Source organism: Perkinsus marinus (assembly GCF_000006405.1).
Source record: "Perkinsus marinus ATCC 50983 genomic scaffold scf_1104296958712, whole genome shotgun sequence".
Taxonomy (NCBI): Eukaryota; Perkinsozoa; order Perkinsida; family Perkinsidae; genus Perkinsus; species Perkinsus marinus.
In genome coordinates this window covers 693,599-706,272 of record NW_003206658.1, presented here as the reverse complement: position 1 = coordinate 706,272, position 12,674 = coordinate 693,599, and the positions used below count along the sequence as shown (strand labels likewise).

The 12,674-nt window shown below is 46.6% G+C and overlaps 4 protein-coding genes across 4 annotated transcripts; 2 read left to right on the top strand and 2 right to left on the bottom strand.

Moving 5' to 3' along the window:
• Window positions 1-241: 241 nt before the first annotated feature.
• Window positions 242-1,611, top strand: Pmar_PMAR011665 (TRF4/5 nucletotidyl transferase, putative; the record flags this gene model as incomplete). Its single annotated transcript, XM_002773775.1, has 5 exons — window positions 242-315; window positions 363-989; window positions 1,038-1,146; window positions 1,240-1,544; window positions 1,582-1,611. Exons 1-5 carry the CDS (start codon window positions 244-246, stop codon window positions 1,609-1,611), a joined length of 1,143 nt encoding a protein of 380 aa, XP_002773821.1. The 5' UTR covers window positions 242-243.
• A 527-nt stretch (window positions 1,612-2,138) lies between these two features.
• Pmar_PMAR011664 (hypothetical protein) lies at window positions 2,139-3,100 on the bottom strand (the record flags this gene model as incomplete). Its single annotated transcript, XM_002773774.1, has 4 exons — window positions 2,139-2,322; window positions 2,370-2,517; window positions 2,687-2,919; window positions 3,021-3,100. 4 exons carry the CDS (start codon window positions 3,098-3,100, stop codon window positions 2,139-2,141), a joined length of 645 nt encoding a protein of 214 aa, XP_002773820.1.
• A 2,082-nt stretch (window positions 3,101-5,182) lies between these two features.
• Pmar_PMAR011663 (hypothetical protein) lies at window positions 5,183-5,832 on the top strand (the record flags this gene model as incomplete). The annotated part of the gene is made up of 4 exons (XM_002773773.1): window positions 5,183-5,227; window positions 5,358-5,421; window positions 5,618-5,712; window positions 5,764-5,832. The coding sequence occupies 4 exons, from the start codon at window positions 5,183-5,185 to the stop codon at window positions 5,830-5,832; spliced, it is 273 nt and encodes a 90-aa protein (XP_002773819.1).
• Window positions 5,833-11,491: 5,659 nt separating this feature from the next.
• Window positions 11,492-11,720, bottom strand: Pmar_PMAR011662 (conserved hypothetical protein; the record flags this gene model as incomplete). Its single annotated transcript, XM_002773772.1, has 2 exons — window positions 11,492-11,630; window positions 11,678-11,720. Coding segments are annotated over 2 exons (182 nt in total), but the record flags the coding sequence as incomplete, so codon positions are not given.
• Window positions 11,721-12,674: the final 954 nt, after the last annotated feature.

Below are 12,674 nucleotides of genomic sequence, written 5' to 3'. Positions count from 1 at the left end.
TAAACTTATACCCCTCTATGAGGGTACTAAGCAAATAAGACCGCAGGCAAGGGCCGGTCACATGTCTCGACCGGACAAGCGTCATCAACCAGCATGCATACATCATCGTCAATTGAAATCAACAACAAATTCCATCGATGATGGGTGGGGACTTAATTTCGGGCGAGCGAGATTTATCATGCGCCATTCGAGCTCCTCCTCCTCTCGCACGCCTTGTTGTTGAATTCCTTGATACCTGGCACGATGATGGCCTCTATCGATGACTTGCTCCACGATCCTGTACTGGAGGCCGATCTGAAGCGGCAGCAGAAACAGGTAGTAATTTCGTGGCGCAGTGACGTTGACTTGACGATGAACTTCAGATCGTCTTCAACGACAATTTCCGTCATGCATTAGCTGAGCGGCGTCGGTCCACTCGACCGTCCTCCGAATCCTCATTTCCTGACGTCGCGCCTGACTACGTCTCGGCCGATAAATTCGAGCAGGGTGGTGGTGCGCCGTGGAAGACCCCCGATCCGAGCCTTCCTACAATGCTGGCTTTACACTCGGAATTGGTCGCCTTTGGTAAGTGGCTCGACGCGACACCTCAAGAGAAGGAGGAGCGCCGTAAGATCGTTCTCGACGTGAGGGCCATCACCAACGCACTGTGGCCAGAGGCTGTTGTAGTGGAGTTTGGCTCTAGCTGGACCGGTTTGAATCTACCTGATGGTGATATCGATCTGGCGATTCAGCGTTTGCCAGGACCGAACCATGTTCGGGAGAATCTAAAGTTACTCATGAATCAGTTCGCTAAGGCTCTTCATGTGTCTAAAATCGCCACTCATATTCACGTTATCGACACCGCTCGAGTGCCAATAGTGAAGTTCATCGACCGTCGTAGCGGCTTTTCGGTGGACGTGGCTTTTGGGCTGCAAGGAGTTGTCACGAAGAGCGGAGAATGGGTGGTAGCCAATTGCCAGAAAATGCCTCAACTGAAGCCTCTTTTGATGGTAATGGGGGTCTCTTTATGGTAGGCGTTATCGGCTTCCTCCTCGCAGTTCCTTAAACTGTTTCTGTCCATACGAGGCTTGAGCGAGCCGTACAAAGGGGGCATCGGCAGTTTCATGCTGTTTACGATGCTACTATGTGGATTACATTTGAGCGATGGTAATAGGGAGGATGCGGGAATAGAACTTTGGACCATTTGATTGTTATGTGAATGCTCTACCATTGTTGTATCTGGGAGGTCGAATTAATTAGGTGCGAGAAGTCCTGAACATTGGCGTAAGGCTTCACTCGGTCACCTCCTGTTCGAATTCTTCCGTCTCTACTCCAACGATATGAACTATAAGAAGCTCGGCTTACGTCCACCGAATGGGTCTGCTAAACAGGCTAGCCTCTTCCCCCGAGAGAATCCATCATGGGTTATCAGCATCGAAAGTCCCGAAGATTCCTCTATCGACCTCGGCCGTGGCACATTCGACTACCCTCACGTTATACAAGCCTTCGACAACGCTTACCTCACCATATGCTCGGGTGAGCGGAATGGTCAGAGCCTGTTGCTGGTGAGTGGCTTACTAGGACAAGGGAGGGGATTTATAGACGCACGAGCGAAGCTGGATAGGCGATTGAAGGCTAAGGTTCGGGCGGACGTAGTAACCACTGGGTTAAAGGCTGCTAGTCTGGCGCCAGAGAAGGGACAGATACTGTTCAATGACACGAGCGAATCCGATACAGAAAGTGACAAAACGACCGAGAGTGTGTCGGTGTCGGAGGAGTCTGTAGTTGAAGTAAGGCAGCCTCCAAGAAAGGTACGGCGGGTAGTGCGACTCGAGGACATCGGAGGTTGGACTGATGATGATGATGACGACAAGTCCAACTGATCGCTGTACTTTAATACGTCTGTAACTCTTCTCTTGTATTTTTGTTATCGTGTTCTAGTCTTGGGACGAACATTGCCATAGGGAGCTATTCGTAATTCTACACCTACCATACTCACTGTATAACTGACTCAAGCATGAACACAACAATGGCATTCTAGACGATTAAAAAATCTGCATCACTACAACGATTGCTCAAGACGTCTGACATGTCCGCGCCGACAGACAGAGTTTACCGCCGGCGAGTCATTCGTCATCCGCCAACAGAATTGATGCTTTTCATGGTAGTAAAGGTTCACGGTTGCTGCTCCTATCACCAAAGACCTGTCGCCACTGCAGGGCCAACTTGTGGGGGAGGTCGGTGTACCAAAGGATGCCAATAAACATCATCAGGAAGCCCGTCCATGTCGCCACTAGAGTGAACCATATCCCATAGAAGGAATAGGAGCCGTCAGGGTTGTACCTGATTGATCCTCAGCGAGTGCTGAGTGCTGGTTGACGATGCCTTACATTGGAGCACTCACGCCCAGGGCGTTTTCCTCAGTAACTTGTAGAGGCCCACGACCAATGTCAGCACACTCGCCAGGGGTTCCTTCAACTCGTTCGATTCTGTACTTGCAACCGTCGAAGTTGAACTTCACTCTGTCCCCATTGGCGACTGAGCAAACACATCAACCATGTGCTCGAGCCCGACCCTCTGAATCCGAGTGTATTGAATTCCAAAGCGAACGTGTCGTGAGCTTTTCACCGAATGATCTACTGCTTCCACAGATGACAAGAGTCTTGGTCGTGAGTTCTCAACAAACGGCAATTAGACCACCACTTACCGTCGGTCATGAACCAGTTGTTGGAGTCAATAAGGACATGTCGAGTGAGGTCCATCATAACCCCGATGGTGGCAATGAGGACGCAATAGAAGGGACCCCATTTCCGCACATGAGGCTTTATGTGTTTCCTCCGACTCTTCGTTCCAGCATAGACAAATTGACAGAGATTGGTGAAGATGGCGAGGTTGAGCCCGAAGGTTAAAGTATGTGAGAAACCGTTCAATCCCGCTGTGCTCGCGAGGCCCAATAGACCAAACACGAGCACGGGCCAACATCAGGCGCCAAGCTGAAAATGGCGGAGCGATGTAAATATCACTGCTAATTCTCATCATACTTCCTACCAGAGCTGGAATCGAAATGAGCAATGTGAGGATGGACACGATCATCGGCTTCCGCACGGACGAATCCTGGCATTGACTGAATCTTGAAGGCGCGATTCGACCTTGTCGCAATTACTGCGGTGGGGTCCTGCTGCTGCTGTGACGAGACTTGGTCATTCTCTTGCGGGGTAGTTTCTCAGGTGCTGCATTCCTCATCTGCTACCAGCTCAACACGAGAAGGATGTTGCTCAGCATCTGGAAGGTATCCGGTTCGATCCAACCATTTAGCCTTATAGACTCACTCCCCTCAAGACGCATATACCTTCCTGAAGTCTCCAAAGCCGTTGGGAAATAACAACGCTAAGATCGGGACACATGCCACCATAAACTTGTACAGCATACAATTTGGACGGTAGGGTTGCAAAGGCCTAACAATTCCGCGGAAATACGCGTGATCGCCAAGAACTTATTCGCATACTTGAAACCCGAATTTCGACGGAATACTTTTGCATTAAACGTTGCGTCTGAGAGTGATATGGGGTTGTAACAATCGATGCTTCCACCCTGCACAGAACTCAACAATCGATGGGCAAAAACAAAAGTATCATCATAACGTGGTAACCAACAACACGTTGTCCGGTAGCGGTAGAGCCAACTAGGGATACCTGAATAATGAGACATCGCCATCTCACACGTGCCCGCAACATACCAGCCCTTGTCGCCGCCTGAACGTAAAGGATCCCAAAAGTATCTGAAAATGGCATCAGAAGTTATATGCGTAAGCCAAAGGGACCCTACAGTGAGCGTTTTGACACGTTCCAAATCCCGAGTGTCATTGCTTCCTTGTACGGATCATCGAACCAGCCGAAGAGATACCTGGGGGAAATGCTTGTCTGCATCACGAGTGGGTGAGCAACACCTACCACATCAAACTAGGGTAGAAGGCTATTTGGAAGGGCAGCATGCGATGATAGACTTGTCTCCAGCCCCATCTGACAAAGGGTAGTGGCAAGATCGCTGGAAGGGGGGTTGAGACTACTTCTTGCGGGCGGCAAACTGTTCGGTCATACCCCATAACCTGTGATAGACTGCAAGGGTCATTGATATGCAACTAGATAGAGAGCTCAAGGATGACTTCGCCGACGAGACGAAGATGTGGAAATGAAACAAGCTGCATTGGCTATGGTAAATAACGTTCAAGATGAACGCCCGCCCAGGATGCGCAGTTTGGAGTTCGGCGACCGCTGCGAGGAGGGCGCATTCCACGGGTGATGTACAAAATCCAAGCAAGAACGACAAAATCCGAAAAGTACAAACCGGTCATTGCGGCGGTCCATAATTACGCCGCAAGAAGTGTCACGGGGCCCGTGAGTCACGTCCTGTATTTTCGTCGTTTCTTGACGTTTTTTGAATCGCGGTGATCCCTGGAAATTAACTCGAAATTCCGCGGTACGTACGATTAAAAGCACTGTTAATGGCTTGAAATATCTGCATGTACATGGAACTCTAACCCGAAATTGATGTCCTTGTTTGTGAAATTGCATTCCTTAATCATGAAATCGACGTCTTTATTCGCGAAATTGATTTCCCTGTTCGACTCTCATCGCTAAATTGATGACATCAATTTGATGTCCCTATCCGCGAAGGTGACTTCCCTATCCGCTGAATCGGTAGCCTAATCCGCCAAAAAGATTTCTGAAAGGTATAGAGAGATGTGAATCTACTTCGACATAGCTTCCCGCCCTCGTCTCTCCGGCACGGCATGACTATGAGACGTTCACCTCACGTACGCGTGCGAAGAAAACGGTTGTGCAAAGTGCAGGAAGACTGGTCGCGGCAGGGATATTTTCCCCATGCCTGTGTAACACTTGCTCATTTGATCTATCTAGCATTAGTGAGGCTTCTAGAGATAGATCGCACCGATATAACTTTAGTAGTTATGTAAACAATCAATTCCTGCGTATGTTTGAGACCGATTTGTTGAACACCGTGGGGCAATTTGGGTACTGTGAGTGGGGAAAGGTGTGGCCTTGGTGCTAGTGAGCCCGCATACTGGTAGTGGAGAGCTCTGTGGCCAATGTTATGTCTTGTTAAACAGGAGGATTATTGGGGTTAAGGCAGTTCATTGAAGTCCAGTTAAGGCTTCGATTGTTTGCGCTTCTTCCTGTTGTATCATATGGGCTGCACTGGCAGTCGGTCGAAAAATGCCCCAGGTCGGGAAGTAAGACCTCTCTCAATTGCAGAGGCAACCAAAACAGGTCAAGATAGTCGTACTTCAGGCGAGCTTATCTCACCTCCTACTGGTAGCTTGCGGCTAACCCTGGGTTCTGCCTATTATGATCACCCCTCAGGTGTATCCACCATGCCGCAATCGGAGCCTAGCAGTCTATGGGGAACAAGGAGCATTACTTGGAGGTAAATAACTGATTTATCATGTTTCCCTATAAACCACAACAACTCATAGGTCTCCACACGTACCCCACTCGGCTCGTCGACGCTATCATCATTATAGTGATCCTCATGTCGAGCATTGTACTCGTCATCCCTTCTCGACCACATATCAAGGTTATACTCCCAGTTATGCTTAGATCTCATTTCGGTATCTTCGCAGGATCGAGAGGTCATCGCAGACATTCGTCCAGAACTAGATCGAGTCGTCATAGAAAGCACGAGCATGTTGAGCGTGGATTGAGTAACGGACGACCGGTAAGGAAGAAGTTGAGTCTGTGGACTTGTAGGAACCCTCATGTTGTGTAGGACCATTTTATAACCCGACGAATGGAGACTCGTTTAGAATCATCACGAACTGGTGTACTAACAGGATAAGCACCTCGAATTTACCCATACCTGTTGTACTTGCTGATACCTCGTATTTGCATTTCGTTGTCGCCTGATTCTACACACAGTAATGGCTATCCAGTAAATTGATTATACTCTCAGTACCATTCGCCTCCTATTTCCATCACTAGTTGTAATTGAACTTCCAAGGCCAAATGCCTGTCGACAGTGTTGGCTAATGTTTAGCTGCTTAACGCTATTGCTACAGTTCTATTCCGGTGGCTTTGTCCGCGGTTACTCATACCATTACTTAGTCCTCTGATGACGATGTGTAACACAATCTCTATTTTGTAGAGCATACGACAGTGATTTATATTGGAGACTCTTCAATGGAGAGTACTGTACAGCATCCGACTTAGGCATTTCATTCGTCTCGGATTACTAAGTCTTGGTGACTTCGGTACGATCTACTTCACCGGCTTCGTCCCATTCTACTCGTCAATGTCTTACACATTGACAAGATGACATTGACGTAGACATTTTTTCTACACAAGTGATATGTGCCTTGAATTGGAGTGATAACTAGAGTTAATTGCGAGCATAACTCTGACTGACATTGACGAATCAAGACGGAATATCCGCGAGAGAGTATCACCGGTCTCCAGTACACCTGAAGATCCAGTATTTGTTAACGAGTGTGACTCACCGTTGAGATAAGGAGAGTGCCCTTGCGGACCATGAGTAGAATACAGACAGTTTCCTCGACGCACATGTGATCAAGGACCAGGTCAAGGCTCCCTCACCGCGATATCGGACCGTTGTGCGAAGCTCTGATTCGTGTTATACGAGTGTAAGACAATACATTCCGGTCAAAATGAGTTGTCCAGAGCCGATCTAAATAGTTAAAAATGCGAATATAGGGTTTGTACTGAACATATTAGATCAGAAATTTTCAGAGCTTTCGAACTTCGTGGAGCAGCTCACTTCTCATCGAGAAAATAGAACCGCTACGTGTATTTCGAAAAGTTATCCCGCGCTACCTCGCAAGGGATTTTTTTCAACCCGGCCGGTTTTCTGGCTAACGGTCTTTCAAATGATTCGAATGCCCTACACATTGCTAATCTAATGAGCTCGGTACCCTCCCTATGTTCATATCTTGACCTATTCGGATCAGCGCTGTACAACTCTATTCGACCGGACTGAATCAGCGGTAAAATTCCGTCGTCAGTCCCCATGTTATACTCGCCAATACAATACTCTCTCACATAAACCTAACGAGCGTTATATGAGGCCCGGATGGGAACAATCAAGAGTATCTAGTCTCCATCGCACCAGGCAATTGTAGATCGGAAAAATGAGAAAAGGTTGAGGGTTGGTCAGAACCTAACTACAGTAGTTAATACGCTAAATGAATGATAACCTCCGAAGAAGCGTTGCTGTCACCGTGTAACTTAACTCAGTTACTCTGCATGGGACAAACATGGGTATGATGATCGGGCGGTATGGGGGATGAGTTGAAAACAGCGTTGAATTGCCGCGATAAGTGCTTGATCACAGCATCTTCCTTGAGTACTGGAGAATACCCGAATGAGACCCCGACCGGATAGCTCCCACAAGCCATCACAGCAGCTTAGCCCCCGAGCAATGCGTATTGGCCCCTTCTGGGCGCCTCTATTGGGCACACAGTAGAGTTCACTATTGAGTGTTCCCATGAATAGACTGTCAGACGCGGAGTGCAGTACCGCACTGACCACCAGTACACCACGTTCTGTCTCTAGCCGTCTGACTATCGAGCAATGAATCGGATGGAGACCTTCACGACGTAAATGCCCATGGGACTCTCTCATCACACTGAGCACGAACTTCCAAACGGGGCTAGCGATAACGCTAATAATGCCAAATTGATCGGGAAACTCTGATTCTGGACTTAAGTGATCGAGTCGACGGTCGACCCGAGCGGTCGCTAGAAAGTCCCAATCCTCGCGTCACCTGTGAGGCAGTTGACGTTGAGCCTAGATCTCAATGCTCCCAACCTCAATGGCAGAGATGAAGTTCATCTCTGAGTCACTCGTACCATCTCGAATAGGTCACTGATAGTCCGTTTCTTTTCGATTTCGGACTCGTAATCCGGGGCCAATCGTCGATGATTAATAAAGTGTAGAGCGATTCCCGATCCGCTGCACGTAGAGCCAACCTCCCGACAGCCTTCTGGCCTTCCTTTGAAGCCAGATCAACTTGAACTCAACCCACCCACCTCATCCCTTGTTACTGGGGGGTCTCTGGCGGCTTGCCGTCCAATAGAATACCGTCAAGGAGCTCTAGGGACAATATTACAACATGGCCAGCCACGGCCGTATCCCGAAAGTTGATAAGAACCCTTCTATTTAAAGAAGGTAACACAATTCAGCACTTTTAATCTCAGCACTTTAGTGCCAAAGTGTTGGAAGCGTAAAATATTCAACAATTGAGCACTGTGCTGGAAAGTGAAAATTTTCGTGGCAATAATATGATACAGCACCTTCGAAGTTTTCAGCACTTTAATTAAAGTGCTGAATTGTAAATCTCTGAGGTGTTGAGGAGTGTATTGTTGCTGAACTGTTACTGATGAGCGCGGAAGAAAGTGCGGAATTGGTGTAATTACTTCGAGAATTCCATAACACAGCAACGTCATGACGGCAGGAACGATCTATGGGAGTAGGCTATTCTGAATAATTGCTAAAAGTGCCGAGATGTTGAAAGACTCAATGATTATTTCAAACTCAGCAACCCTGCGACTTCTCAATATTGTGAAAGTGTCCAGATGCCAAAATCCACGGCAACTATCCTAAACTCAGCAACTTTGTGATCCGATAATTCATCAAAAGTGCCGAGATGTCAAAATGGCCCACAACTATTTCAAAGTTTGAAATAGTTATGGGCCATTTTGAAATTCAAACTTGAATTGCTGTTGAATTGTTAATGATAAGCGCAGGGAAAAGTGCGTAATTGATGTAATTACCTTAGTAAGATATTTCATAACACGGCACTATCATGATGACACTATTATACTGCCACAGTGAGAGTGCCATGCTAGCAGCCTATTGGAGAGCTAGAGAGTGCAAGGTCTGTTGGAGTGCAAGATCATAGCGGTTGCCGCAGGCTGTCGCACCGGGAGCCTGTCGGGCCGACAGGCTCCCGCCGACAGTGTCGGCGTAAGTGGATGCAATATAGGGCAATATTATTGCCGCAATAACCGTTACCTTGCGAGTAGCAAGGGCCATCGAAGATGAATAGGCGACACAGTGTCGCTTGTGTCGCCGAACACTTTTCGTGCAATCTTACACACAGTTCAGATATCTACTGATAGGTAGATCCGGGGCCTATTTCACAAGCATCCTAATGTTAGGATTTTAACCCATTAGGATGCAATTTAAGGATAAATGGCGTTCACAAGGGCACTTTCCTTAGGTTGGGTTAGGACTTTAGGACATTAGGATCCTTACCGTTAGGATTCAGGATATTAGGATGCCTTTATCCTGAAAAACAGCCTGTTAGGACGCTCGGCTTTCACAAGCTATATTTTTAAGAAAATTTTCATCCTAATGGTAAAGTACCTCGGGGGGGTACTTTACCGACCATCCTAACGTTAAAGGTGTACAAGACGACTCGCTACGTTCCGCCAAACAGTCGTTGGTTCGAAACTCTGCGAGCACATTTTTAAATTAATTTGTAACTTGCACAAAAATCTTACAACTATTATCAAAACTCTTTACCAAGTTCGATACTTATCTGAAGCTTATAAACTTCGTATGAAACTCCTTACAAATGCTAATCTTCGGTAGAGTCAAGCCTTTTTTTACTACAAGACCCCTCCATACGACGTTAAGACGTTAAGATCCATAATGGTCCATTACTGGATCATTCATTACGCGTATCAGTTGATAATAAAAGAGGTTTTATCTGTTAAATCTGCTGAATGGCGCCTTGTGGCACTATCTTTGTCGGATTCTTATTTAGTTTATATCATGTATGAAATGGTGGGGTGGTAGAGTTTGCGGCTGTTGTTCGACCGATCCAGGTTCGATTCGTAGCTGTATAATATTTTACGTTGTGTTTAATTGTCGTTAGGAGTCCTAATATCCTCAGTTAGCACATCCTTACGTTAGGTAAGGACGTCTTTAAGTATAGGATCCTAACGTTAGGTAAGGAAAATCTTGTGAAATAGCCTTAGTTAGGTGAGGACGTCCTAAGGTTAAAATCCTATACGTAAAGACGTCCTAATCTAAGGACGCTTGTGAAATAGGCCCCTGGTTGCTGCTGTCGAAGCAACTGTCGGGTTTGGATTTCACGCAGAGTGCTATATTTTAATTGACACTAGAAAGGTTCTAGTGTCAATTAAAATATAACTTCTGGAGTAGTTCGATCGTGGTGTATGACTACTGGTACCCTACACTATTCTGCTCATACCGATCAGTGCATGTTGTAACGCCTACTTCTCGGAGTGCTCCCATTCACCCGATCCTCTACATCCTGAGTATGTCACAATGCACCACACTCAATATAACACCTGTTACTATCATGTCCGGTCTTTCTGCAATGTCATCCTACTCACTTTCCAGCTATTTCCCCCTACGGAGACCAAGCACTACTTATTTAAGCAGATCTATGCCGGCAAGGAGTCGATGCAGTTAGCATTGAGCTGCTCAATTTGAGCATAGCTAAACTTTTTGCTGTTGCAGCATTGCTACATCGTTTCAGTCATCCCATGCTTCATTCTACTCCACTGTTTAGCCCACACTGTTGAGCAATCTCTTCTCTTTCTCATTGAATGAGACAATCTTTCTCAACGAATTGGTCCAGAAGTTGGTTACCTGCTGTCTTACAAGTAGTCATTTCAAGATTGCTAAGTTTAAGATAATTATCGTGTATTTCGACATTTGGGCACTTTTATTGAGATGACAAATTCCCAGATTGCTGAGTTTCAGACAATTATCGAGTGTTCCGATAATTGGTCACTTTTATTGAGGTGAGGAATTTTAAGATTACCGAGTTTGGAAAAGTTATCGAGTGTTTTGACATCTGGGCATTTTTAATGAATTTCCGAATCACAAAAACTTGCTGAAATTAGGATATTTATCGTGTATTTCAATGATTGAGCACATATCCTGAGCACTCGTATATATTGCTGGAATATCCATATTGTACGATGATTAGCCATACTCAGCATATGGGTGTTGTGAGTGCCCATTTAATGAACATCCACTAAAAATTCACAATTCAACACTTCCGGCACTAGAGTGCTGAAAACTTGATGTTGCACAATAGTAATTGATGAATAGTGTCTTCTAAAGTGTTGAAAAGTAACTGAAAATGCTGAATTATTACAAAATGCGCGCAAATTTGAGTGCTGAAATTGTTGTGGAGACACATTACGGCACTTTTAACTATTCAGCAAGGTTGCTGAAGTGCTGAAAAATGATCCACCCCTATTTAAAAAGCTTGCCGGAGGCTCGCGTACAACTTCCTTAATTATCCCCCTAGCGTTTTGCCTACGTTCGACCCGCTTCCGAAAGCTCTCAGGTAGATTCTGTTCATAGTAGCTGTTCGCTATGTTGTTTCCAACGTGAGTCATGATGAGAATCCACCTGCGAAGTATAAGCGATGTCCATCAAGATGGAGAAGCGCGCGAAACTTCGACGGTGAAAGATTCAGGCCGCCAATTACGTACGTGTTCTGCCATGAATCCAAAACTAGGCTCTGGACTATGGATACATTGACTCCGAGACGGTTATGGATACTGCCGCAATCGCGGCAAAGGAAGACGCCCAAGTTGACGCTTGCCCAGCGGGGGCTGTCCCGGCCGCAATCTACTCTCACAAAAACATCAAGCCCGACACACACAATGCTCTTCTACCAGCGCAATGTCGATTTCCTGGCCTTGCCAGTAACGATGCTAACTACTATTCGAACTCGAACAGCTAGAGGGTTTAAGCTCCATGACGCAGAAAAAGCGAGTGAAGCCATTGAACACCCAAACACAGTGAGCTACATGTTCGAACGAACATGCATAAAGACAGCTCTGAATCAGAGCCTCTGATGGAAAATCTTCATTCTTCACTCTGCTTCTTGCCACGTAGATGCATCGAGCGATAATTTATCCTCTCACGGCGACGATCCTAAGGTGTAGGGCGATTCTCGATCTGGCGCACGTGGAGCCAACCTGCAAACTATTTGGAGTTCTGAGTGACTCGTACCAGCTCGAATAGGTCCCTGATAGTCTGTTTCTCTCGTAGTTCGTTGCTAAGGCGTAGGCGCGAAATTGTGGCGAGCGAGAATTTTTTTGTGGCAGCAGAGGGAAAATTGTGGCAGAAGGGAAAGAATTAGTTGCAGGAATAAGGATAAAGGGTCGGGGACAGTTAGTCACTTCCCGACGATTAGCCGCTTTGAGCGTTTTAACGCGCGTTAAAACGTCGTACGAGTGAACAGTCGCTTTGGGACTTGCGTGCAGCGAGAAGTAAATTGAGGTTGTCATTTCGTCACTGTGCTTCTGAATGGTCGCTTGCTTTCGTCCTTGTGGTATACTCACAGAAACGCTGCCGGGCTCATATTACACCTTATTCTTACGGTAGCGTTATGCGTTGGGCGATTGGCCACTACGCTCCCCATTCGGGCAGGTCAAGTGTTGCTTCTACGTGTCACCACTCAGTTTGCTGGTACGATGGAATGTCTGCCTCTCCCACGGCCGTCGACATCAGGATCAAGCGTTAGTGGGCTCGAAGATGGATACTTTACCAAAGGGGTTAGTGCGTCTTATTGCTGCTCGTACCGCCTTTGTGGATTCCTCCAAGTGACTGGCGGTGTTCTTTTGTGAAGCGGAGACTATCAAACCAACTATTCCTAATAAGGAGGAC